Below are 27,840 nucleotides of genomic sequence, written 5' to 3' on the forward strand. Positions count from 1 at the left end.
GCCAGTTTGTTATAGAAGGATAAACAGCATAAAGTTGTTAAATCACCGCATTCGGTTCAGGATTGATCGGATTGATCAGTGCTCTGGACTCTGAGGCTGATGGAGACGCTTCCGTAAGGAGGACGGACAGACTGAGCGGAGATCAGAACAGCCTGTATCCAGGCTGTTCTGATCTCCGCTCCGTCTACAGTAAAAGAGCCAATTTGTAATAGTAGCAAAACAGCATGAAGTTACCAAATCACCACATTGGATTTGTTCAGAGGCGATCGCGTCCGTATTCTGACTCAGAGTCCGACTCGCTGTGATCACTCCGCGGTAATTTACGGTAAGAAGAGCAGATGAAGTGGTGTATCAGTCTGGTTCCAGTAAAAAGTGACCATAAAAAGTTGTAAATGGACAGATATGTAGACATGGGGCAGTGAGGAGGAGACTTCATGTAGTAAAGGAAACTTATCAGTTGAAACACAGACATTTTCCTACAACCTAACCTGAGTACAGCAGACCGCCTACCTGCCCGTTCTGATTGGCCGAGTTGTCTGAAGGGCACCCTCATCAGCCAATAGGGTGCGGTCTATGTTAGGCTGCAGCATTTGTGTGGATTTTGTTTAGAAAATTGCTAAATTATTGTAATGCCGCCAATAAAACAGTGTTCTTTATAGCTCGGAAATTACAGTATTTATCTCGATGAATCCCCCTGAATGGTCCAAGGACCGATCCAGTTTTGAATAGGGAATCAAAGGCAGGGCACGAGCCGACGCATGTCATTCAAGGTCTCCATACCGTGCACGTTCATCAAAAAAGTTTATGAAGGTTTATCAGTGCGGAGTGTGTGTAATATGTCCAGAGCCCAGTATTGGGTAGACTGACTGCAGTCGGCCACCACCGTGCCGGGTTAACAAGCCCTGGAGATTGACTATGTGAAGGTAAAATAGGAATGAGTATGGGGTGTGAGTGTGTCCTTGGCAGTAATCAGTTACCGTTAGGGCTTAGGGGTGAGGGTAAACAAAAGGTTTGGGGCTAGGAAAAACAAACAACACTTAATGACAACCTTCATGACACCTTATTCATGCTAATGACAGGTTTCATGTCACAATAATGACAGTGTAATGTCATGTTATGTATAAAACTTCAAGTAGTGTTACGGAAACATCAATAAAAACCATTTATTAGAAGGTCTAAAACCACCTTGAAAATGCTCTGAAACTAAACTAAACCACATTTAAACCAGCCTAAGTCAGTTTAAAGAAAAGCTACATAAAATAGTCCAAACAAGCCCAAATGTTGTTTAAATCTACATAAAAGTTTTAAATCAAACTAGTTTAAAACTAGTTTTTATTTAGTCTAAATGAAGTCAAAATAAAGCCTAAAATTAATTTCAAGTCTTAAACTTGTCTAGAACTATCTTTTTTACTCTAAAGTTTGTATTAAGTAAGTCAAAACTAGTTAACAGTTTATCCTTGGTGGTTCTATAACTTGGTTTAGCCAAAATGAGTCTAACTTGGGTCCCAATAAGGTTTAACTACATCTAAATCTAAAGTAGGACAAAAGATGTTATAAAGCCAGTCGGTGACCAACTCCTAAAAATGCTTTCCCTGTCACTTCTATGACAGGGAATGATTTGTAATTATAAAACTCTCTCCTGGTCAGAATGCCAAAAGCAGGCCAGATACCACCGTACACTGACAGCACACACCAAGGCCTCTGCTTGAGGAGGCTCTGCTATATTTTGACTCCCACTATCTGCAACATACATAACACTGTTCCCCAAAACCCTTTAACATAGTAAACCCTATCTCTACATCTGACCAGCAACCCTAAAGCTTGACTCATTCATCAAAACCACCACAACAGTGAATATGAAAGTATGGCAAGATCCAGACCTTCTTGTATCTCGGTGAGGCTCCTGCTGTGCGCTATCACATTGTGAATGATGTTGTTGCACAGATTCTTCTGTAGGATCTCTCTCAAAGGCTTCAGCCTGGTGAAGCTGTCCACCGTGTACACGTGTTTATAGAGCGGCTGGGAAACCATCTCCGCCATCTCTGCCTCATTGAAGTCTCGGATACCAACGCCGTAGAGGGTAATTCCCGCCCTGCGCAGCTTGATGGCGGCTTGGCTCACCTCATCCTGGGACTTTCCCTCTGTTATCACCACGGCCACCTTTTGGACGCCTCTCCTGCTGCCTCGCTGCTCCGTGAAGACGTTGTCCAAGGTGAAATTAAGGGCAGCTCCGGTGTTGGTCTTCCCTCCATGGTACGGCAGAATGTTGATGAACTGCAGGAGCTCTGCCTTTTCTCTGAAGGTGTCGAGGTAAAACTGAACCTCTGGCTCGTCGCTGTAGCTCACCAGGCCGACCTGGACTTTATCTGGACTTATGACCAGGCCGCTCACGATTGAGGACAAGAAGGTACGAATCAGCTGGAAGTTAACGTGTCCGATACTGGTCGACTCTTCCACAATGAACACAATGTCGGCTAAGTTTGCTCCTTTACAACCTGAGAAGAAAGGATTTCATCTTAGTTATTTCTCATTGTAGCATCAACGTCTGTGCTCGAGAACTATCGATACATGTTAAATTCAGTTTAAATACAGATACTTGCTGAGGTACAAATGAACAAATTCTTGCAAAGAAGCTTCAGTGACCAGACAAGTTAACCCAAAACCACAGCCCCGCCCCTTTATCCTTCGACCCTGCTCAGCCACCATTACACACTAAGAGTTGACTCAATTTCCCCAGTTACCGAGCCCTAAAGTTATGCAAAAATCATCCTATGAAACCATTATGGTGCATCAGAGATGAATCTGGTTCTTGGTGTAGCTGGCAGAGTTCTCACCATGTGTGACTTCCTCCACCGGTTCAGACAGAATCTGCTTCAGTCGTGGAACTTTCAGGGAATCGACAACAAAGTGGGCGAACTCGTTTAGGTTTTCCGATGCCGCCTCGTCACCGACGCCCAGCACAGTCACTCCTGCAGCCTTCAGCATCCTTCCGGCTTCCACCACAGGATCGTCGGAGTCTTTTCCAGCAACCAAGACCAGTATCTGTCGGGCACCCTGCTCCGCTCGACCCCCGGCTCCTGAACTGAAGAGCCCCTCCTCTGCAAACCTCAGAGCGCTGCCAAGGTTTGTGGGTCGTCCAGGTTGTGGACGCAGTTTGAAACGGCGAGCGGCGTTCAGAGTCTCCTGTTTGGTCTGGAAAGTGTTGAGCTGGAACTCCACGTTCACCTCCGCCCCGTACTGAGCCAAGCCAATCCTGTTGGCCGACGCCCCCACGTTGTGCTGGATGATGGTCTGGACCAGCGTGTTTCTGAACCTGCTGAACTCTGCTGAGGAAATGCTGCTGTCCACCAGGAATACGATGTCTGCAAACCTGTCGAGCAGAGCTGAAGCCAAACACAAAGGAGAAGGATTTCATTATCTGAGTCGATATTTGATTAAATTTGGATCAAAGTAAGTCTAACCTAAGGGTCATCAACATGGTGCCCGTGGGCACCAGGTAGCCCGCATGGACCATAAAAGGTGCCCTCAGGCCTGTTCCAACAGGACCACCAGTAACTAATGATTTTTGTCTAAAATCTGATTTAGTTTCCAGGATGAGATGAATACAGGTAAATATTGCTGCACTTGATAAGTTTTGGTATTATATAACTATCTTTAGATGTTTATTTTCACTAAAACATTGACACAAATTTGTTTAAATGTTTTTGTCTAATTTTTTTAAATGCAAATTTGATTTTTTTTTAAATATTACAAAATCCAATTGTACAAATGTTACTTGTTTTATAATTAGTAAAAAAATACTCCAACCAGTTAAATTTTGTTTTCTTTGTCTGAAATAATAAAACCTGAACATTTTTAGTTAAAAAGTTAGTTAGAAGCTGCATTTCCATTACCCTTGGAAATACGAAAAATCTAAATAGCGCAATAAAAACTGGTAATGGAAACACCTGAATATATACGAAAATAAACACTCAAATATTGCTAAAACCTTTTTATGCTTTCATGAGGAAGTATTTCAGACGTTTCGATATTGAACTGTGTCGCAAAAGCACCATGGAAACACTTTTCCCTCAAATACATGTCACAGGACTTGACGTACCTGGTCACATGACCACTTCTCTCTAAGTAAACATGATGCGGTATGACCGGGACATTTTTTAGCATTAAATGTGAAACAACAAAGGAATTCAGAGTGTTTTAAGGAGGTTTGAGGCGTCCGTCTTTCTGCAGAGAAGTCTCACGGGAGTCACAAAGCTCCAAAACAACATTCAATGGTAACACGTTCAAAGCGCAATTATACTTTGTCGACATTTAGAAATATTACTTTTATTTTTCAAAAATATTTAATGAAAACACAGATATTAATTAGTTTAAAAAAACTGTTTGTGGCTAGTAAAATATGAAGATAATTTCCATTAAAATGTAGTGAAAATACAGCGTAACTCTCAATGACAGCTGGAGATAGGCACCAGCAGACCCCCATGACCCTGAAAAAAGGAGCAAGCGGGTCAGAAAACGGATGGATGGATGTAATGAAAATGAAACGATTGAATTAATTAAGAAAAAAAGTGTGAAATGTCTTATCATTTTAAGTTACTGCTAGTTTTTCTCACTATCTTACCCTTTAATTAAAGTGAAAATGTATTAAAGAAGTGTATATCAAAACAGTAGCCCTTCAGATTATTCAGTATGTTTGAAGTAGCTCAGAGTTTCAGAAAGGTTGGTGACCCCTGGTCTAACCTAAGTTAAACTTGATCTAGAACAAGTCTGGGGAGTGTGAGTGCTGGTGTTAAACACACTGTATGTGTTGCAGCATACAGACAGGTCAGTACCTTTCCTCTGCGCCTCCAGGACGTCGCACAGCTCCGGCAGGAGTCGGTTCGTCTGCTCCTGAAGCTTCTCAAAGTTTTCGGCTCTGAACTGGAAGCGCTTCGGAGGCCAGTTGGCGATGCTGCGCTGCTTCTGCTGGTTTGTGTTTTTTTCACCCACACTAACTTCAAACACCAGGACCCCCTGCTGCCTCAGCGCCCGGGCCTCTGTCTCCGCCTCCTCCTGCTCCCCACCTGCTGACAGCACCACAGCTACCTGAGGCACCCTCTGCCTGGCCCGGCCCCCGGCCTCAGGGGCAAATGAGCTCTGCTGGACGTACTGCGGCGCTTCGTCAAACTGGGCGTCGCCACTTTGTTGTTGGATCTTTTCGACTGCACCCAGTAGCGCCTTGCGGTCCTGGTGCTGTTGGAGGCTGAACTCTAGCTGGGGGCTCTGTCCGGACTGAACCACGCCCAGCTGGATCTTCTTGGGACCCACGTCCAGGTTCTTGACTACGCTACGCAGGAAGGTGCGGACCTCCTGGAAGCTCCGCGCATCCATGTCAGCCGAGCCATCGATGATAAAGACGATGTCGCCCATGGTGGCGTTCTCACACTCTGGACAGAAACACGTATACATTTACTCCACGTATTTATCTCATTGAGCTTAGTTTTGATTTATTTTAGGTATGAATGGTTTCATGGAACAGCAGATTTGGTTTCCTCGTTCAGTTTCTGTTTGAGTTCACTTCCTGTCTCAGTCTGGGCGTCGACAATCCCAGTCCGAGTATATGTTTGCCTCCTGCTACCACCCGGGTGTGTCTCACCTTCTGATTACACTCCTGCACTATTTAAGAAGTGTTTGAACATGAGGTGGTTGCCATGTCTTCCTCATCATGTCAGTTTAGGTTTTTTTAATCATCATTATGGTTTTAACTGAACTTTCACTCTCCCAACTTTGTATTTATCTCAACACTCCCTGTTTAAAGTCTCTTTTGTTAACTTTATTTCATTTAATACAATTTAATTACTTTATATATTAATACAACAATATAATGAACTAATAATAATAAAATTCATGAAATTAAGTTAAAAGGTCATTTTTTTAAAATTCATGATAATTTAAAAAGGTAAAAAAAAACACGAAACAATTGAAAAATATACACACTAGTTTTGTGCAGCCCCCAAAACACAACTGGAATTCATGAAGTTGGAAGTTCTATGGAGAACAACATAATACACAAAACTCCAGAAACACAGAAAACAAGAGCAAAATCCGCAAAGTGTCAAAAAAAGTACAAAAAGTAACAAAAAAAAAAAAACAGAAGAAGATGAAAAACAATAGAAAAAATGAGTCATAAAACATACAAAATGACTACAAAAACAACAACATATACAAAAGGGCTTCAAAGACACATGAAATTACACAAAATGACAAGAACAGGAAAAATATAACAAAAACACACAACAAATTGAAAAACTTGCCATATTGACGAGAAAATCCACAAAATGAATAAAAAAAAAAAAAAACATTATTCTAAAGACAATCACATTTTTGTGGCTCCCACTGTGATAGAAGTTTCCCAACTCTGCACTAGACACTAAATTATTACATAAAAATATGCTGTTCTGGAATCAAGAAAAGATAGTAAGTCATATTCAATATTTATTTTATCGTCTTTTAAAGTTTTAAGTTTTTTATTTAAATGATGATAAAATATTAAAATAATTCAAATTGTAGGTCTAATTAAATATTGTCATGAACACTTAAATCCATCCTGGGCGTTTCCATGGTTACCTTGGATCTGAGCAGCGAGCACACGGAGAGTCACTGTGATGATGGAGATGATGAAGATTCCCGCCCGGACCTCCATGATGATTTCACTCCTGCAGATGGAACGAAGTGTTTACAGTAAAGATGCTTCTATATACTTTATGTCTATACACACGTTTATATGTGAGAGAACACATGCGGACTCAAACACACACACAAACATAAACACACGCTTTTTTAATGGGGCTTCTTTTTGGCTTTAAAGGCGGATTTTATTCTCATTGAAATTTCTTCTTCTGTTGGATCAGACGTCAATAAAAGATATTGCTCGTTTTGCAGCTTTTTGGTTTTGTTTTTGTTTATTTATTAATAATCTTCATTGGTCTTTATAAATTCAACTTAAGAGTAAATAATTTAAAAAAAAAGTAATAATAATAATAAGGATAATAAGTATAGTTAGTTGGGGGGGGAGGGCATCTCTATCATGCAATAAAAAAGTACAAAAACATGTATGAAGATCAAACTAGCATTTCAAAATAATGTGCATGAGAACAAGACATGGTGTGATTGACCTGGATAAATGAAATAAAATAAAATAAAATAAATGTCAAGGATGTGAACTGGATGAGGTAAGTGCTTGTGTCACTCAGTATACTGTATCCAATGTGTCAGAGCATCCAATAAAACATTTTCCAGTAAGAGAACAATTTCTATCTTTAGGAATCTATGAAAGCAAGAAATTTGTACAGTATGTTATATAAAGTCTATAAAACATTCTAGGTAGAATGTCAAAAACTGTGTATGCATCTATGCATTTAAAACAAACTGTCTAATGAACAGATTACATTGATTATGCATAAATTGTGCATAAACATCAAAGAAAACATTCTAAAAATGCTTAATGAAAGAATGAGAGGTAATAGTGCTCGTGTCAGTGCAGATATTTACAATTAACAGAAACATTTGGGAATTATGAATAAATAAAAAAAACCTGGTGAGATAATGTTTCCACCTCCACGGCAGCTCTGACTCTGCCGTACGCACAAAATCATGATAAACAAGAAACTCCGCCCCCAACAGGAGAAGGATGAAATTAAAGACAGTGAAATAGATACATTTGTGTGAAATAATCGAACAAAAACAAATTAGGAAAAAATTATTCTGACACCCCAGGGTGACGTGTGCTGTTATAAAAAGGAATGCGCACACAATGCGTAAAGACGCACAGTGGCTTATCAGGCACTGCTGGAGGACGAGGTGCACGGGAGACTCTGGAGGGGGAGGATCTACAGAGACCAGTGAGAACTATAAGCAAGACCAGGACCCCCGTGAGGACGCAGTGCTGTGGGCAGGGAGGAAGAGGCTGCAGTGGGGGGGAGGATGAAGTGTGGAGCCCCTGGCCTGCACTCATCAGTAAACACCCGGGGACTGATGAAAAATATGGTTTTACTTGAAATTAAATATTGTACTTTATGTAACGGAAACAGGCGTGGGACGAGTGTGTGGCATTTATTTTACTCTGCAACAGAATCTATTTTTCTGTCTTAGTTACTGCATTAATTACAGCATTAGTTACTTTCTTAGTTACAGCATTAGTTACTTTCTTAGTTACAGCATTAGTTACTTATTGAGTTACTTTCTTAGTTACAGCATTAGTTACTTTCTTAGTTACAGCATTAGTTACTTATTGAGTTACTTTCTTAGTTACAGCATTAGTTACTTTCTTAGTTACAGCATTAGTTACATATTGAGTTACTTTCTTAGTTACAGCATTAGTTACTTTCTTAGTTACAGCATTAGTTACTTTCTTAGTTACAGCATTAGTTACTTATTGAGTTACTTTCTTAGTTACAGCATTAGTTACATATTGAGTTACTTTCTTAGTTACAGCATTAGTTACATATTGAGTTACTTTCTTAGTTACAGCATTAGTTACTTTCTTAGTTACAGCATTAGTTACTTATTGAGTTACTTTCTTAGTTACAGCATTAGTTACTTATTGAGTTACTGTCTTAGTTACAGCATTAGTTACATATTGAGTTACTTTCTTAGTTACAGCATTAGTTACTTTCTTAGTTACAGCATTAGTTACTTATTGAGTTACTTTCTTAGTTACAGCATTAGTTACATATTGAGTTACTTTCTTAGTTACAGCATTAGTTACTTTCTTAGTTACAGCATTAGTTACTTATTGAGTTACTTTCTTAGTTACAGCATTAGTTACATATTGAGTTACTTTCTTAGTTACAGCATTAGTTACATATTGAGTTACTTTCTTAGTTACAGCATTAGTTACTTTCTTAGTTACAGCATTAGTTACTTATTGAGTTACTTTCTTAGTTACAGCATTAGTTACTTATTGAGTTACTGTCTTAGTTACAGCATTAGTTACATATTGAGTTACTTTCTTAGTTACAGCATTAGTTACTTTCTTAGTTACAGCATTAGTTACTTATTGAGTTACTTTCTTAGTTACAGCATTAGTTACATATTGAGTTACTTTCTTAGTTACAGCATTAGTTACTTTCTTAGTTACAGCATTAGTTACTTTCTTAGTTACAGCATTAGTTACATATTGAGTTACTGTCTTAGTTACAGCATTAGTTACTTATTGAGTTACTTTCTTAGTTACAGCATTAGTTACATATTGAGTTACTGTCTTAGTTACAGCATTAGTTACTTATTGAGTTACTTTCTTAGTTACAGCATTAGTTACATATTGAGTTACTCTCTTAGTTACAGCATTAGTTACTTTCTTAGTTACAGCATTAGTTACTTTCTTAGTTACAGCATTAGTTACATATTGAGTTACTGTCTTAGTTACAGCATTAGTTAATTATTGAGTTACTTTCTTAGTTACAGCATTAGTTACTTTCTTCGTTACTTTCTTTGTTACTTATTGAGTTTCTTTCTTAGTTACTACATTACATTGAAAAGTTGAAAAGTTACCATAAAAGTTCAAGTACACCATTTTCATACCCAGGCACACACAACCACGAGCATGTACCTGTTTATGTTCATTTTCCAATTACAATTGCATTTTCAACCATACAATCAATAACATAGACCTTACAATTTGCAGCATTTGACATGGTAAAAACTTATAGCTACATTCCACATTAAGTGTGTATTGTCACAAGCTTATACATTGTTTGATTTATGTTGTGAAGAATAACATTAACACACCATACTGCATATTTCCAGACCATAGTAAGTAGGAATACGAGAATGTTTTATGTATTAATTGAGTATAACAATATCAAAAGTCTGTATGTAAATGGTAAGTTGGTTATTTAGTAGACTTACACCACTTTAATTATAACGGATCCTGTGGAGACGTTGGTGACAGTGGTTGTATCAGCATGATATGATTTTATTATCCTATACTCATTTAGTAGTACTAGACACCGACAAAAGTCACGCTTAGTGGTTACATTTGGCATATTGTGTTAAGATACTTATCTTATATTGTTTTTTAAATTGATGTAAATTTACAGCACTTTTTAATTCATACTTTAAGTCATTTCACAAGTTCACACATCTTCAAGTGACACATTGGCTCCTGAGGGCAGTACGAACACCCTGCACCTTAAAATTAAGCATTTCCCGCAAATTTTATCCACCTTCTCTGTTGATGAATAACTGTTGGATGTTGATAGGAAGATACAGTATTTACAATGTGATGGCGAAAGATTTTCCAGTGACATTATAGGCCCCTCCCACTGATCACAGCCTGTCTTTTCTCCATCAGCGACCTGCTCCCATTTGATAAGATTCATCCAACACTATTTTGAAGTCAACACGACATATCGTCTTTCCGCTAGAGCTGTTAGTGTCAGACGCCCCTAAAAGCGGCGCCCTCTGAGAACGCAAAGCATGATGGGACTTTGGGCATTCTATGGGGCAAAACCGAATATACCTAAGAAATGCAAGAACAATAGGTTCCAATGGCCAGTATGGCCTTTGGACCCTAATTAAATAACATTTAAAAGTTACAGAGAGAAAAGAAAACAGTACAAACTAAAACAGGACAAGTGGCTTTTATCCATTTTGTTGTTAAATGCATCATATTTAACCTTAAGAAAAGAAGAAAAATGTCACAATTATTCATGTGTATTTTCTTAAGAATAAAGAAGAACATTGATTAAAGTGCATGACTTTACCTCATACTGTTGCTTTTAATCTGCTTAATGTAAAGTGTGTTTATAATCAAATTCAGTATTTTTTTAACATCTGTTGTTTCATCAAACCCTCAAAATATTTTAGATGTTTTTCTAAAGTTAAGAAACATACTTAACATAAATAATCTATTTTTTTTTTTCAAAAATAATAATGTCATTAAATGGTTAAAGTTTTTATCTGTTTGAAATATGTTTATTATAAAAGCATTTCAGTGTAACAATCACACGCATTTGAACACACAGTGAGTTATTCCTGTGTGAAAAAACAAAACAAACGATAAGAATAAAATAAAGATTAACAATGGATTTAAAGGAGGAATAAAAATGAAATGTTCACTGACCTGTAGCTCGTCCTCACACCACAGACTGTCTGTGAGCGACAGAGGAGCGTAGAGCAGCCTTTAAAGGAGACACACACACACACACACACACACACACACACACACACACACACACACACACACACACACACACACACACACACACACACACACACACACACACACACACACTTTATCATCTATTTAAACTTATAACTGAGTGTAACAGGCAATATCTAACTCTGAATAATCACTGTGGTTTGATTTTCTACATATATATATATATATGTATGTATATTAGGGCTGGGACTTTAACGTGTTAATTATGAGGAAAAAAAGGAAAAAAAACGCTCAAAAAAATAATGCAGTTAATCACTTTTTAGCACCTCGATGCTAAACACGTAGCAGCTAACACCTCAATGCTAAACACGTAGCAGCCAGCACTTCAATGCTAAACACATAACAGCTAGCATCTCAATGCTAAACACATAGCAGCTAGCACCTCAATGTTAAACATGTAGCAGCTAGCACCCCAATGCTAAAAATGTAGAAGCTAGCACCTCAATGCTAAATATGTAGCAGCTGGCACCTCAATGTTAATCATGTAGCAGCTAGCACCTCAATGCTAACAATGTAGAAGCTAGCACCTCAATGCTAAACATGTAGCAGCTAACACCTTAATGCTAAACATGTAGCAGCTAGCACCTCAATGCTTAAAAAGTGGCTAGCACCTCAATGCTAAACACGTATATCAGCTAGCACCTCAATGTTAAATATGTAGCATCGAGCACCTCAATGCTAAACATGTAGCAGCTAGCACCTCAGTGCTAACATGTAACCAGAAAAGCATGCAGACCTTACTTAAATTTAAAGTTAGTGCTTTGTGAACAATGCAATCATAATGTTCTTTATTCATGTTACACATTATGTTAGCACTCAGTAACGGAAATAATAAACACTATTTAGTTGTTTAAGCTCATTTATTGTTTTCATTGATTCAGACAAATATACATTTAAACTGAAAAAGTGTTGTTTCTCATGTCAAATATTTTTAGGCCATTAATTTAGATTCAATACTTACACTCAGGCCCGTTCTGTGTGAGTTTGCATGTTCTCTCTTTGCTCAGAGGAACCCTGGCAAACCAAAAACATGACCGTTGGTTAATTTGAGTCTTGGAGGAAATGTATTGCCCTCTAGTGTTAGAGGTGTGTTAGTGCGGTTTTTGGTTCAAATTTAGCAGTATTTGTTAAAGAGAACTAAGAGCTAACATTAGTTAATCAATTACATGTATATATTTTAATGGGTTTTCAGTTTTTATTTTTTGACATATTCTAAAAAATACTTTTTACATTACATTTTCTACATGTTTTTTCTTTAATTTAAACAGATGTTTTTTCCCCTACATTTTAACATTATTTAATTGTGTTTTGCCTTTTATTATTTACATGCTTACATGCCTTTATAATTATTTACTAATTCCTCAGTTTAAAGGACAGGAGCTGATCTAGTAACTCCATCTATAGGCAAATGTGGGAAACAATGACACTGTTGCGTATGTAAACCCCCTTCAAAATAAAAGCATGAGACTAATTTTCTTTCGCTGAAAGTAGTTTTTATTGGTGACATTCAGAAACAAACTGCAGGAATCAAACATGATTGTGGTAAAAGTCATTCGATGATGATGATGATGATGATGATGAAGGAGTTCAGTTGTAGGCGTCTTTGTCAGTTTGTGATTGGGCAGAAGACGCAGCAGCCAATGGGATCTCCTGATTCAGCACCAGCTGATCAAGCTCCGCCCCCGATTGGCCTGCAGAGACAGATTTAGAGTCACTACTAGACCGTCACCACTGGTAACAAAAATATCAGACATAAGCAGACATCTACACTTATTACTTCAAAATAAGAGCTTTTTTTCGAATGTGGGCGGAGCAAAGTGTCTCACCTGCTGTGTTATTGGTCAGTTTGGTTCCCAATTGAGTCCAAAAGCTACAAGCGTTCTGGCGCAGACCTTTATTAAGGCTGAGGGCGGGGCTTAGTGTCAGATAGGTGGGTGGAGTCTCAGAGGAACCAACCGGCTCCCAGTGGGGCAGTGCTGACTCCGCCCACGCACGGGACGGGTTTGGGTTCCTGAAAGACAATAAAATAATTACAAAAAAAACAAATGAAAAGAAGATTGTTGCAAATAAAATAAAAATCATTAAAAATAATATAATTACAAAACAATTGATTAAAAATAAAATCAGACGATGTCAGATGAATAACATGATAGAAACAAACGGACCCGCTGCGTACGAAGGACGACACGTAGGTCATCATGGCCAATGAGAGACGGCGCTCTGAGGAGCTGAAACGCTGAGAGCTGATTGGACGATGAGGCATCCCGAAAACCAGCTGAACGTCCAGAGGAACAAAAACATCCGCCCTAAAAACAAATAAAAATACACCTCAAATTAATTACCAGGAAAAAAGCTGTAAAAGAGAAAAATAAAAACTCAACCCAAACAGATTCTCTCAGAAAAACAAACATCTTTAATTATCACCAATTAAAGTAAATAACTTTTAAACAAAATGATACTGGAACACTGTTGTCAAACTCAAGGCTTGGGGGCCAAATCAGGCCCTTTAGATCAGGGGTGTCAAACTCATCGTAGTTCAGGGGCCAAATACAGAGCACTTTAATCTCAAGTAGGCCACAATCTTTATGCTGGAAAACAAATAATTTCAACATTATTGTGCCTTAGTTTGTACGTAAACATAAAATACTAACTATGTAAGAAACAGACCATATCCAAACAAGAATCTTAACTTTAAATGTCCTAGATTTTATGACTTATTTCTATTTCTATGACCTGCTGCTGTCGCTCTCTGGCTGATGATAGAGGAAAACGTTGGAGCCGCCGTTCGCCCAGTGAGACGCCATCGTCAGAGACGGACAGATGATGAAGAGATCTCTGCAACACGCCACATGCACGCACACACACGCACACACACACACACACACACGCACACACACACACACACACACACACACACACACGTTAGAAAGTTTCTCTGGCACAGTAAAGCACTGGTTCTCCACCTTTTCAGCCATGTGTAGTGACATGTAGTGCAACCTTATCATGACAACTGTGCATGTTCTTTCTTAAATGGATCCTCCATTGTTTTTACAAATGTGTCCTAAAACCTTTGAAATGTCCTTATTAGTAGATCTATGCCTAACAAAACACTATTTTGCACCATATTTGTTTTTATCAACTTTTAAAACTGGGACTACTTTACCCTGTGCGCCGCCATGTTGAAATGACGTCATTGATGACGTGATAAGCCCCTTTTAGTCCATTAAGTTCTACAGGAGGTGAAGCATTCAGGATCATTTAGCAGCTTTTTCAGTCAAAATTATAACTTGTGCTGCTTTGGGTTGCTCTAAAAATCAGTAAAATTCGATGTAAACCTCTTTTGTTTACTGAGAAATTATTAATTGAAACCGTGACCCAAAAAAATCTGTGGCCACAGGGGGCGACAGTTCCCACTGTGCTGTTTCATAGACGCCGAAGAAGAAGAGCTCCGTGTAAATTCCCTGCTGCTCAATACAAACTGCAGTAAATCCACTGCTGCATTGAGCGGGTCCTGGTTGCCTTTATTTACACGCACACGGAGTTCTTCTGTTCAATTTAAGAACAAAAATGGGAAAAAAGGTTAAAAAAAAGGTATTTATTGGTAAAAGTTAGCTAAAATCTGAAAAAGTGTCAAAAACGTTGAAAAGGAGTAAAAATGTATCATTAATTTAGTAAATATTTGCAAATCTAATTTTAGTTTCCTCAGAGCAGACAGAGATCCTTGGCTCCCTCCGGGGGGGTCACAGACCTCAGGTTTTGCAATAATAATAATAATAATAATAATAATAATACATACATTTTATTCAGCGCTTTTTTGGGAACTCAAAGTCGCTTTACAGAATGAAGGGATTATTCTTTCACTCCACACTTAGTGGTGGTAAGCTACTATTGTATCCACAGCCACAGAGGCCCCCAAATAGCATCTTGTATTGGGGCCCCACAAAGCTAGAAACGGCCCTGGCTGTTAGTCTGGTCTCAGCCCTCGTCATGACTTCTGTTGTGTTTTAACATTATAATCAATAAAGATTGATTGATTGATATAGCTGTCAATGCCGCTAATAGAGGCCACCCAGCCAGGCGCCCCCTGCCCCCGAGGATTCCCCGCAGACACACAGAAGAACCCAACCCCCCCCCCAGTGCACTTGAGCCTTAATACCATGTGTTATTGTGAGAGCTGGCGTTCTGTCGCCCCCTGCAGGACCTGCTGTGTGTGCGTTGCTCACCTGGTGGCGTTGTCAAGCGCTCTGGAGAACAGGTTGTATCCAGCCGCTGTAGGGCTGTGATCCAGGGAGTAGAACCACGTGGCCGCCTCCTTCAGCAGCTCGCTGCCTGAGGCTCCGCCCAGAGAGCGACTCAGCGCCTCGTAAAACGCCGTCTTCCCGTCGGCTCGGCCCTGCAGGGCCTCAAAGTCCTATACACATCAGAGAGGGAGGTCACATGATCGTTTCCCAAAAGAAGGACTCTTCATCAACCTCTGACCTTTATCCTGCGGGCTCGGCCAATCAGACCGTCCAACGCCGACGACCCCAGCAGGAGGTCGACTGGGAACGCCAAGGATGGAGAGACGGACGGACGCACGGGAGAGAAGGACCGAAATGGACCGCTGACCGCCATTAGCTGTTAGAGACAATCATCATCACCATCATCATCACCATCATCATCATCATCATCATCTCCACCTTAGTCTGAGCGGCGTTGAGCTGCTGAATGGGAGCTGCTCTGAGGCAGGACACCATGAGGTCGTCGTCAGTGGGGTCAAAGGTCACACAGCCCAGCTCTCGCCCTAAATCCATTGCTTGTTGTCTGGAAGAGTTGGAGGACTGGAACAGGGACGGAGAGAACGCAGAACCGCCCTGTAAGGAGGAGGAGAAGAAGAAGAAGTCCTTCAGTTGACCTGCATTTAACTTTACAACCGTTTACTTTGATATTCTGTGATTACCTACGTTTTCTACCCTTGTTTAGTTTAGTTTTCCTGTCTTCACCAATGTTTATTCTTATTTTTGTTTACCTGTGTTTAGGTTTACCAGTGTTTTTTTTAAGTTTACCTGCGTTTACCCTTGTTTGATTTTCTTTACTTATCTTCATCTGTGTTTACGTAGACGTGTTTTTACTTTTGTTTTTCTGTGTTTACCTTTTTCAAAAAACTTTTGTTTACCTAAAGTATACCAATGTTTATCTGTTTACTATTGTTTACCTTCATTTACCTGTGTTTATGTCTACATGGGCTTACTTGTGTTTAGCTACATTTACTTTTTAATACCTTCTTTTATTTAAATTTAAAAAACATTTAAACATCCATCTTTCCTCCGTCTCCATGGCAACCCACTGACGCTTATCCGCTCACCATCAGGACCATCCTGTGGAACAGAGGAGCCGAGGAAGAGGAGGAGAGAAGATGAAGGCTGGCAATGTCAGCGCCCCGACGCTCCGCCCCCACCGTCACTCTGCTGTTGTCTCCGCCCACCAGGGCAATGTGGGCGTGAACCCAAGCGAGCACCGCCTTCTGATCCGACAGCCCGTAGTTACCATGGAGACGGCCTGGAAGAAAGATAAAGGGTCGTGTTTACCTGTTTACCTTTGTTTTCCTGGGTCCATCGTACATTAATCATGTTTATCTGTGATGTTTATCTTTATTTAGTAGGTTTTACCTGTCTTTATTCACATTTATCTTTGTTTACCTGTATTTACACCTGCAATGTTTACCTGTGTTTATATATTTTTACTTTTGTCTACATGTGTTAAACTATGAGAACGTATGTTTACCTTTGTTTACTCGTGTGTTTTTGTTTACCTGTGCTCAGGAACCCCAGCGCGGCGGTTCTGTAGCTGGCCGTTACCACGACGATGTCACCCAGCGCAGAAAGGAGGGAGCCGTCTAACAAAGCGGGATTCTGATTGGCTGAAGGGTTGAAGAAGAAGACCAGGACTGGGACACGCCCCCTCTGTGACACACACACATACACACACACATTAACGGCCATTATGATTTAGTCCTTAGGAAGCAGAGCACCAACTCACCACAGCAGCAGGTCTGAAGATGTTGAGGTAGAGACAATCCTCACTGGACGCTTCAGACTCAGCATCACCAGGCTGGACACAGCTCGCCCTAAAGGACACACAGTTACACCCTGAAACTATTTCAACCAGTGATGGACTAGCCATCTGGCCCACCGGGCATCGTCCCAAAGTGGGCCGTCGACCCAAAGTGGGCCAGTCCGTTCCTCTACGTTTATTATTGATGAGCGAGTGGAGGCAGACATGGCAACAAGTGGCCGAAAATGGTCCAAAAGTGGCAAAAACGTGGCAAGAAAACAGTGAAAAGTGACTAAAATGAGCCAAAAGCAATAAAGAGTGGCCAAAAAATTGGCAAATAAAGAGGAACTAGGTGGTATGTAATGGCAAAAGGTAGGTTAACTGGGCAAAATGTGGCAAACAATAGTGAAAAAGGGCAAAAATGTGGAACAAAAAGAGGCAAAATGTAAAGTAAAAGGAAACAAGTGATATTTATTGGGCAAAAGACAGCCTATTTCGATGAATAGTGGCCAAAAAATTAAAGAAAGTACAAAAATTGGATAAAAGTGTCAAAAAAACCTTGCAAAAATAGACAAAAAATAGAAAAAAGGGATATTTATTGGCAAAAGGAGGCTTAAGTCTAAATAAAGTGAAAAGGGACAAAAATGGGACAAAGGAAGTTGCAAAATGGCAAAAGGAAATGGGTAAAAATGAGGTAAAACTTTCCCCTTTTAAGGTTTTCTGGGGGAATAATAATTAAAATGAAGACATGAAGTGCAAAATTTTTGTCCCAGTCCCCCCCTGATTTTAACACACTAACTACTGCCCCCTGTTGTCTAGCAAGGGCATTCATTTTGTAAACTAAGCTAAGCTAAGCTAAGCTAAGTCTGAGGACATCCGGCTTCAAAAAAAGTCAGTGATGTTGCATTTCTCACATCTTTGGACTAACACAGTAATAAAGGATAAAAACCTTTGTTTAACCTGTAATAACTTGAGCGTCCTGTGAGTGGCGCTGTTTGATCAGTTGCTAACTCACCGCGGTCTGGTGGCGTCCCACGTCCCCGTCCAATCAGCTGGCTGGGCCTCTTCGAAGCGGAGCGCTCCTATTGGTGGACGGGCGTACGGGACACCGAGGAACTGGACGACGGTCTTACTGTCTGACCCCAAATCCGTTTCCAGGGCAACGCCGCTCAGGATCCCGTGCTCCGGGATGGAGACGGACGTAACCAATGGCAACCGTTCTGAAAGCGCGAAGTACCAAAAAAATGATACATACCTCCTTTATACATAATTAATTAACGACAGGAACAGATCTATTATTTATGGCGTTTTGCTGCGACTCACCTGTCCTCAGGTACACCTGGGAGGCGGGCTCTTTGAGGACCAATCGGCAGGAGGAGGCGGGGCTTGAGGAAAAGTGGGCGGAGCTCAGCCCACAGATAGTGGTGTCGGGGTAGAGGACACAGCGAGTGGCTGACTCCGCCTTCCTAAGTGACACTGCAACACAAGACTCCGCCTCCTGACAGGCTGAAAGGAAGCAAAGACAGTTAGGCTCCGCCTCATTACCAATAACAATAGCATCGTACACAAGTTCCGACTGTAAATGATGACAATAATCACATCTTTTAATAATTTCAGAATAAAATCTTCTCAAGAATCAAACATCTGAGGAACGACCAGTAATTACAAAATAAAACTAAGTAACAAATTGTTTCCCAGTCAATAGATATTTCACATTATCGGACTGAAAATGTATTAATTATGGTTTGTTTGTTTTATAAATTGTTACAAACGTAACATGTGGGGGCTCTGCCTCAAATTTCAATGCCATGCATTACGCAGTACAAAAAATGTCCCGAGTCAGTGATTTACTTTCCAACTTCAGCCACAGAGCATGTCAGCACACTGTTTAAGGGAGAGTAAAGGTCCACTAGGAGAGCTCTTCTTCTCTGCTTCATTGTCTACTACTAAACCACAGAGTTGTAACTGTCGCCCCCTGCGGTCACAACTGTTTTTATCCTTTTGCTGCAAACAAAATAGGTTTACCTCGACATCTTTAACTTTTCCTGATTATTTAGACCAACAAAAAGCAGCACAAGTTGTCATTGTGACTGAAAAAGCTGCTAAATGATCTATAAATCAGGCTGAATGTTTCACTCCAATAGAAAACAATGGTATGTTTACAGGCAGTGGGGCCGTGTGACATCATCAATCACCTGATTTCAAGATGGAGGAACACAGGCTCTAAAACTGTAAAGTAGTCCCTTTTTTAAAAGACAATTACAATAAATGAATATGGTGCATAATAATGTGTTTTGTTAGACATAGATCTACTAATAAGTACATGTCAAAGGTTTGAGGCCACATTTGTAAAAACAGTGGAGGATCCCTTTAAAAAGGGTTTGTTTTATTTGTCATACAGCGTTACCACATGTTCAGCATCCATTCTCAGATTATTTATCCAGGGTTACCATGGAGACACCAGTTCCTGGTCTGGTCCTGGTCCGTGGCGATCTCACGGCTCACGTGGATGACGTCGTACGTAGAGAGAGACGAGTCGACGAGGAGCGACGATTCAGACAGGATGTTCCACTCGTCCAATGAGACTGAGAGTTCGGAAAAACAACAAGTACATGTCACATGACCTTTAGCAGTGTGTGTGTGTGTGTGTGTGTGTGTGTGTGTGTGTGCGTGTGCGTGTGCGTGTGTGTGTGTGTGTGTGTGTGTGAAGTCCCACCGTTGGTTTTAGTCGGAGGAAGAGTGAATGAAGGACAGAGAGCTGGGAACAAACTCCACTGATTGACTGAAAACACAAAAAACAACACATGTACTTGTTTACACTTGTGTGTGTGCGTTTGTACATGTATGCGTGCGTGTGTGTGTGTGTGCGTGCGTGTGTACCAGGTTTCTGGTAAAATCCAAAAGGTTCTGGTGAGCTTTTGATCTCAGATGGTTCACAGTTCTGAGTTTTCCACGTGGTCTCGTCGTCTACGCTGCAGGTTTGAATCCCGAGGGAGATCAGAGCCAGACACACAACCCCTGGACCTGCACACACACACACACACACACACATACACACACACACACACACACACACACTGAATTTCAGCACATTTCCTCTGTCTTCATCAGTTTACTATGTTTGAATCTTTGTTTTTGACCACCAGGGTTCTCAGCAGCGCTGTCAAGCATATGGCCCTCTATGCTGCGTAGGGGGGCTTTTCTGTGTTTTTTTTCCTTTTTTAATTGTTGCACACTTAAACTTCCAGGCGTGTCCGTGTTGTTTAAACTCTTTAATTAGCATAACCCAGAAACAAGTACGTCAACCGCATCGTCCGTTTACTACAGGCGAATTGCTCGGATGCTCCTGTTTTCACCCAAGGACCCCTGCAGCTACTTAGCTGCCCCGATGTTGCCTGTGTGCATCCTCCACTTTGTAAAGGCTCAAATATACTCGGGCAGACATTTGTGGTGCGCAGACATCACCATTCATTCAAATGCAAAGCTCAGTAAAAACTCACTTACTGCTTATTTATATATTTTTTGAACAGTTATCTTGACCAATATCTATTATTTGCCCCTGGACACCCCAACAATACTCGCGTGCCAAACAATTGCTCTACGCTGTGAAAAATTCCAGGTGAGAACCCTGACCACGTTTACCTTCTGATTTGGTGTCTCGTACGAAGCCGATACCGCGGCAACAAGGATCCTCATCACAGCGACGCTCACACTCTCTGAACCTGAACACAAAGACAAACGCACATACACAACTTATCAACACAATGCGGAAAAACTGGAAACATCTGTTTGTCTCCAACAGGAGTCCTGATGAGATGTGACTCACACGTGTCATAGATCTGTGATTTTTAATTTTTTTAATATGTAGTTATCAAAGATGGAGAAATGTGGTGCTTTTATTTTGGAGGGGAATACTTTTTAAGAGCATTGTGTCACACTTCTAACACTAGAGGGCAGTAGATGACTAACATTCTGTAGGGAAAGTATAGAACAACAGTGAAGTCATGAGTTGTGACTCAAACATTAATGTGTGTGTGTTTGTGTGTGTGTTACCCCTCGGAAAGAGGCGTGTTTTCCTTCAGGGTGACTCGGCTGCGAACAGAGTAAGAAACCATCTTCTGGAAAGAGACTCGCTCGTAGAAGCTCTTCACTGGTCCAGACAAATCCACTGAAAACAAGCGTCACTCAACAATAAGTCGGAAAGCAACGACAAGTCATCAAATGACTAAAACACTTATAAAAGTTGTATTTGTGAGTGTAAACAAAAGTAGAAAGAGTTTAAAGATGAACAGAGAAAATGTTACAGTGCAGTGGATTTCTCACTAGTTTTCCTGTAGGTGTTGTTGGGGGCTCGGTCCAGCAGAGGGCGACATGGGCGACGCAGCGGAGTGTCGTAAGAACCACAAACTCTGGTGTCGGGAAACAGCGAGCAGCTGAAGAAATCCAAGGAGTCGGAGTCTCTGAGGTCGGCCAGTGAGCAGAGTGGCTCTGAGTCACAACCTGGAAAACACAGGATTAGATCACCTGTTAACACCTGGACACAAGATAATACCAGGAAAAACACCTGGAATTTCACCTGGAAAGACCTGGAAAAACATCTAGAAACACTTGGAAATTTCTGTTAAAAAAAATCCAAGGGAAACACCCGGAAAAAAAACCTGGAAACACCGGGAAACACTTCAAGAAACATTTGGAAATTCACGTTGAAAAACAAATGAAAATGCACGTGGAAATCCAAATAAAATCTAAGGGAAACACCTGGAAACACACCTGGACATGCAAAATAATACAAGGAAACACACCTAGACACAAAACAAAACCTGGAAAAACATCTGAAATTAAACCTGAAAAGATCAAGAAAAACTTCTAGAAACACTTGGAAATTCATGTTGAAAAACAGCTGAAGATGAACGTGGAAACCCGGATAAAATCTAAGGGAAACACCTGGAAACACACCGTTAAAAACAGCTGGAGTGACAAAGATAGAACTAGAAACCACAGAAAAACACACATGGGATTACCAGGAAATGATAGACCAAGACATACCATAAATTAGTGAAGTTAAACCAAGAAACATCTGTAAACAACTGGATTTATGTAAAGGTGAGTGGAATTAGAGAGAAACACTTGTTACAATATGAAAAGCACACATGGAACCACTGAGATTAACCATGAATTCCCAGAAAGCAGCAAAGGTGAGACGCTGCAGCACATAGTGACAGGGTGTAAAAGATGCAGGCTGGACTTACGCTGGAGGCACCACAGCAGCGCCTGCTGGGAGTCGTACGTGTTCTTGTGGAGCAGGTGTGAAAGTGATGGGAGCTTCTTCTGAGGATTCACCAAGACATCTTCTTCTGAAAGAGGGTCAAAGTTCATCTGCAGGGTCGCTGTAAACAAACAAACAAACAAACAGAGAGAGAGAGCAAGAGAGTGATCAGGTGGTGTCCACGTTCACATGTTTGTCCTCAGAAGAAAAACCAACCGTTTAGACGTGGAGGAGGAGGCTGATCTCCTGCTGGACATGAAGAGGAGCCTGAGTCGGCTGAGGCTGCACCAGATAAACAAACAAACAAAAACAAATGAACAAAACAAACAACAGCTGTTTGTTGGGACAGCAGTGGGGTCAGAGGTCAGAGGTTACCTGAGTTCAGGAAGACAGACTGGAAGCTGATGATGGACGACTGATAGTCCTTCTTGTTCTTACTGTCAGCAGGTAGAGCAGCATCAGCTGATCACAGACAGACAGGTTTATTACTCATTATGATATCAAATTGTTGAATTTATTAGAATTAAAATAAACTAGAATATTTGCATTTCCTGAAGAAAAGGCAAGTGAGGATGCAGGTGCAGGCACGGGTCACACTGCATTAGCTTAGCATTGGCATTAACATAGCATTAGCATTAACCTAGCATTAGCTTAGCAATAGCATTAGCACTAACCGAGCATTAGCCTAGCATTAGCACTAACCGAGCATTAGCCTAGCATTAGCACTAACCTAGCAAAAGCATTAGCTTTGCATTAGCCTAGTATTAGCATTACCAATAACCTAACAATAACATTTGCCTTGCAATAGCACTAACCTAGCATTAGCATTAAACTAACATTAACACTAACAAAGCAGTAGCATTAACCTAGCATTAGCACTAAAATAATATTAGCATTAATCTAGCATTAACACTAGGTTAATGTTAATGCTAGGCGCATTAACATTAACCTAGCAATAGCATTAGCCTAGCAATAGCATTAGCACTAACATAATATTAGCATTCATCTAGCATTAACACTAGGTTAATGTTAATGCTAGGCGCATTAACATTAACCTAGCAATAGCATTAGCCTAGCAATAGCATTAGCACTAACATAATATTAGCATTCATCTAGCATTAACACTAGGTTAATGTTAATGCTAGGCGCATTAACATTAACCTAGCAATAGCATTAGCCTAGCAATAGCATTAGCCTAACAATAGCATTAGCCTAGCATTAACATTAGGCTAGCATTAGCATTAACCTAGCATTAACATTATCCTAGCATTAGCATTATCCGGCCGACGCTGTAGTTGGGATTGTTGAACTTTTGGGGTATATTTGTCAAAATCGGACAAACTGTAGGAGGAGTTAACGACCGACGGAAGAAAAAAACTGATAATAGCTGCCTCCTGCATCCTCACTAATAAATGTTATATTTGATAAAATTATACTTATTTGAATCGTTATTGTTGTATTTGTTGTTGTTTCTTACTGATGGTAAACTTTTGACCACCGAAGTCAAACAGGAAGCTGCGCTGCTGCTGGTTGTAGGTAAGCCCCGCCCCACAGATACGATTGGCTGATCCCTGTCCAAGCACGTCCCAGTCCTGGTCACCACACACCAGGACTGACGGAGCCCTCAGCCAACCACAGAGCAGGGAACCTGGAGGAGGAAGAGGAGGTGGGGCAGGTCAGGTGGAGAATCACAGAGCTCCGTCCACTGGCTGACTGGTTTCCATAGTAACATACCTCCATTCAGGCTGTTATGGTTGAGGATGTAGCCGTCGCAGCAGGCGTCGCGTTCACAGCCGACCTGACAGAATATCTGCGCGTCGGTTAGCGACGTACGCCGCGACGCAAACACCTGCGTCCTGAACACACCTGAGACGGCCTTCGCCATCCTCATCCTCACAAAGCCTCGCTGAGGGAACTCTGCGTCTAAAACACACACACACACACACACACACACACACACACACACACACACACACACACACACACACACACACACACACACACACACACACACACACACACACACACACACACACACACACACACATTAACACTACACACACTAACACTCATCTTTATATGCTGCCTAGTTGTCAAGGTAACCACACCTTTCTTCCTGATGACCAGCATGTCAGTGGCTCCGCCCCTAACTTTCAGAGAGCAGCTCAGCGAATCATAGAGCTCCGCTTCAGGATTACCCAGAAACCCACGGGTCTATAAATGACAGGGAGATGAAAGTGTGTGTGTGTGACAGGGTTGGGGTCAATTATAATTTTAATTGCATAACTGAGCATTAATCACAATTATAGTGTAATTAAATTTGTAATTGCAATTGACAATATGTGTTGCTGTTTTAATCATAATTAAGATGTAATTGAGTTCAGATAAATGACTTTGTAAATGTAATTGGCACAGGAATTTTATAAAATCTGTCAATTACTATTTAATTAAACGTAAACCAGGGGAACCGTGTTACACATACCGAGTTAATATTTATGAAAATATGTTTTACCTTTTCCCACTAGTGATCATTTCTCTTAAGGATCATTTTACCATTTAAAAAAACATATAAATCTAGGGGTATAGTGAGTGACACACCACACCAAAAATATTAATACCAATATTTTCATTGATTATGAAGCCTAACAAAGTAACCAAGAGATATGACACAAATTAGATGACACTTACAGCTGATTTAAGACATGGGTCAAACTGGCCTGTTAGCATAAGAGATGCTAACAGAAAGCTAACACAAGAGGAAGGTTACGTTTTATGTGCTTATTTATTAAAGGCTCAGTAATTGTAATTGAACTTTAGTATTTGACAACGTAATTGTAATATACTTTCAGGGGAAACATTATAAATGTAATTTTAATTGTAACTGAAAAAAATGAAAATCAGCGACATAATTGTATCTAAAAAATGTAATTGACCCCAACCCTGGCGTGTGTGTGTGTGTGTGTTTATTCGCACCTGCTGTGAAGCATTGCAGTGCGTGTTCATGGTGTGTGTGCTGTACAGCTCACACGTCGTCTGGTTGTTGGACAGCGCCACATGATGGCAGGAGGAGTCCACTGCACATGCTGATACACACACGCGGATAAACAAAACTTGTCCTTAATGGGGACGTCTGTGACACACACACACACAAACACACACGTTACCTCGGGCACACCCTGGGAGGTCAGAGGTCATTGTCTGAAGGACGTCAGTGTCTTCTTCTCCTCCAAAGATCAGGTCTGAGATCAGAACCTGCTGAAACCTTCTCAGGACTGCAACACACACGCGCACACACACACACATACGTACAGTTATAAACAAACACTCCTTCACACTGGGGGGGGGGTATTTCACTAAACGTAAATGAGGGATTAAGAGAGGCTAATCCTGATATCCCAGATGAGTTTATTCAGGATGTTTCTAAAATGGATCAAGTGTTTCTTCCTTCTGCAGAAAGCTGTGAACGTTTACTAATCTATGGTGACCATACATCCGGTTTTAACCAAACATGTTCTCTTTTTACGTCTTGTTGTTCGGACAGTCCAGCCGGATTAATATTTGCTCTATCTGAAAGCTAATGAGTTGCTCTTTACAGCCAGCATCATGTCATAAAACAGAATCATTAAAGATAGCGCTTTGTTTTGAAGAAATCGTTAAAAGCGGCAAAGAGAAGAAGACTAAATAAACAAAATAAAGGTGGATTTAGTGAATAACTTCCAGCAGAAAGATCCTCCTTGATGATAAACCTCCACAGAGGTTCAGAAAGGGGTTTGAAAATGAAGGAGCCACTGGTAGAACATAGAATGTAGGAAGTTTAGATAAGATCATTTCAATTTCTGGATGAATAAATGTGTTTTTCTGTAGCTAGTCTTTACATATGTAAATACTTTTTTATGCATTTTAAACCATATCGACAATAACAAGTTATTTATCTACTATATTGTATTTTGCCGATACAAGGTAGATTTAAGAAAACTTGGAGTACTTTGAGTACGACAAGGTAGGTCCGAATATCAAAATATGGTCACCCTATTTCAGTTCCACTTTTATTTGCCATGTTTACCTGAGCAGTCCTCGCCCGTCAAAGCAGCATTACTCTCGGTCCACTGAAGCTCCGCCCCCTCACTGCTAACACACCTCCACCTACCAGGGGCGGAGCCAGGCTGAGGCGGGGACCAATCACCGCGATGCCACATTTGAGGGCCCCTCCCCTCACACTGTGTCTCACCTGAATACACACACACAAAAAACTTTAGATACACACAAGGAATACACACACACACACACACTAGGTATAAACGCTCACACTGATTGGCCGATGATGCTCCGGCAGGTGAGGATCCTTTAGGACACTTTTTGCAGAAGTTCCGCCCCGTTACGTCCTGATAGGTTCCCTCAGGACACAGAAGACACGCCCCATCTGAGAAGAAACTCCCAGCAGGACAAATGACTGTTGAGACAACAAACAAACAAACAGTTTAAAGCTCACTGATTGGTCGAATACAAACGACCATGGAGGCGAACAATCGTTCAGACTCACCACAACCTTCGCCCTCACTATCAAGGTGGTAACCATGGGAACAGCCAAAGGTTGGTGTTGTCATAGAAACCAGTTTGGGCTCCGAGGTTAGCATGGATTGGATACTTCCCAGAATTCCCTCAAGTCCTCCCAGTAGTCTGGACTCATTCAGGAATTGTACTGAAATAAACAAGGATCAACAGCATACGCAAACACAGAGTTACAGAGACTTTGATTTTGAAGGCCACCTGGGCCTGATCAGCTGGTTTTAACGCATCACACAAAGAAGGCTGCAGTGACAGCCCAAACTGTTAGTAACAGCAAGAGAAGAAGACATAATTACCGGACGAATATACTGTGTCTGATATAAAGAAACAGAAGGAAACAAAGATGAAAGTTTGTGTTCCATGTATTTTTGTCTTCTTTTGAGTTTGGGAAGGAACTCAATACCAAAGACCAGTCTCAATACATGTTAGCTTAGCATGTAGCGGCCAGTCCCAGGTGTTTTGGTTAGCTTAACATTAAGTTCTGGATAGCTTAGCATGTAATGTCCAGTCCCTTGTGTTTTGGTTGGCTCAGCATGAAGTGGCCAGTCCTTTGTGTTTTGTTAGCTTAGCGTGTAGTGGCCAATCCCAACAAGTTTTGGTTAGCTTAGCATGTAATGGCCAGTTCCACATGTTTTGGTTAGCCTAGCAAATGTAATGGCCAGTCTGACATGTTTTGGCTAGCTTAGCATGTAGCGGAAGGTCCCACATGTTTTGATTAGCTTAGCAAATATAATGGCCAATCCGACATGTTTTGGTTAGCTTAGCATGTAGC

At 40.7% G+C, this 27,840-nt stretch overlaps 2 protein-coding genes across 3 annotated transcripts in view; both read right to left on the reverse strand.

The window, feature by feature from the left end:
* Window positions 1-12,265, reverse strand: part of LOC114478477 (collagen alpha-6(VI) chain-like) — a 41,293-nt gene extending 29,028 nt beyond the window's left edge. For both annotated transcript variants that reach the window (XM_028471574.1, XM_028471573.1), the window contains exons 1-6: window positions 12,165-12,265; window positions 11,105-11,162; window positions 6,607-6,695; window positions 4,833-5,426; window positions 2,835-3,383; window positions 1,881-2,495 (exon numbers count right to left, since the gene is read on the reverse strand). In XM_028471574.1, coding sequence (XP_028327375.1) covers window positions 1,881-2,495; window positions 2,835-3,383; window positions 4,833-5,426; window positions 6,607-6,682 — 1,834 coding nt within the window. In that variant the 5' untranslated portion in view covers window positions 6,683-6,695; window positions 11,105-11,162; window positions 12,165-12,265. The remainder of the gene's footprint in view (window positions 1-1,880; window positions 2,496-2,834; window positions 3,384-4,832; window positions 5,427-6,606; window positions 6,696-11,104; window positions 11,163-12,164) is intronic.
* Window positions 12,266-12,745: 480 nt separating this feature from the next.
* tg (thyroglobulin) overlaps window positions 12,746-27,840 on the reverse strand; it is a 29,433-nt gene continuing 14,338 nt past the window's right edge. Inside the window, exons 22-50 of the mRNA XM_028470427.1 lie at window positions 27,043-27,201; window positions 26,809-26,952; window positions 26,566-26,730; window positions 25,667-25,774; window positions 25,476-25,585; window positions 24,611-24,716; window positions 24,237-24,425; window positions 23,980-24,150; window positions 22,878-22,964; window positions 22,719-22,784; window positions 22,486-22,623; window positions 21,560-21,736; window positions 21,290-21,404; window positions 20,879-20,958; window positions 20,117-20,260; window positions 19,953-20,018; window positions 19,687-19,821; window positions 18,560-18,742; window positions 18,252-18,456; window positions 17,222-17,309; window positions 16,995-17,145; window positions 16,548-16,741; window positions 15,883-16,056; window positions 15,683-15,820; window positions 15,427-15,614; window positions 13,937-14,038; window positions 13,369-13,509; window positions 13,030-13,214; window positions 12,746-12,894 (exon numbers count right to left, since the gene is read on the reverse strand). Of these exons, the coding sequence (XP_028326228.1) occupies window positions 12,791-12,894; window positions 13,030-13,214; window positions 13,369-13,509; window positions 13,937-14,038; window positions 15,427-15,614; window positions 15,683-15,820; window positions 15,883-16,056; window positions 16,548-16,741; window positions 16,995-17,145; window positions 17,222-17,309; window positions 18,252-18,456; window positions 18,560-18,742; window positions 19,687-19,821; window positions 19,953-20,018; window positions 20,117-20,260; window positions 20,879-20,958; window positions 21,290-21,404; window positions 21,560-21,736; window positions 22,486-22,623; window positions 22,719-22,784; window positions 22,878-22,964; window positions 23,980-24,150; window positions 24,237-24,425; window positions 24,611-24,716; window positions 25,476-25,585; window positions 25,667-25,774; window positions 26,566-26,730; window positions 26,809-26,952; window positions 27,043-27,201 (4,013 nt within the window). The 3' untranslated portion in view covers window positions 12,746-12,790. The remainder of the gene's footprint in view (window positions 12,895-13,029; window positions 13,215-13,368; window positions 13,510-13,936; window positions 14,039-15,426; window positions 15,615-15,682; window positions 15,821-15,882; window positions 16,057-16,547; window positions 16,742-16,994; window positions 17,146-17,221; window positions 17,310-18,251; window positions 18,457-18,559; window positions 18,743-19,686; window positions 19,822-19,952; window positions 20,019-20,116; window positions 20,261-20,878; window positions 20,959-21,289; window positions 21,405-21,559; window positions 21,737-22,485; window positions 22,624-22,718; window positions 22,785-22,877; window positions 22,965-23,979; window positions 24,151-24,236; window positions 24,426-24,610; window positions 24,717-25,475; window positions 25,586-25,666; window positions 25,775-26,565; window positions 26,731-26,808; window positions 26,953-27,042; window positions 27,202-27,840) is intronic.

This window comes from Gouania willdenowi, chromosome 16 (genome assembly GCF_900634775.1).
Source record: "Gouania willdenowi chromosome 16, fGouWil2.1, whole genome shotgun sequence".
Classification (NCBI taxonomy): Eukaryota; Metazoa; Chordata; class Actinopteri; order Blenniiformes; family Gobiesocidae; genus Gouania; species Gouania willdenowi.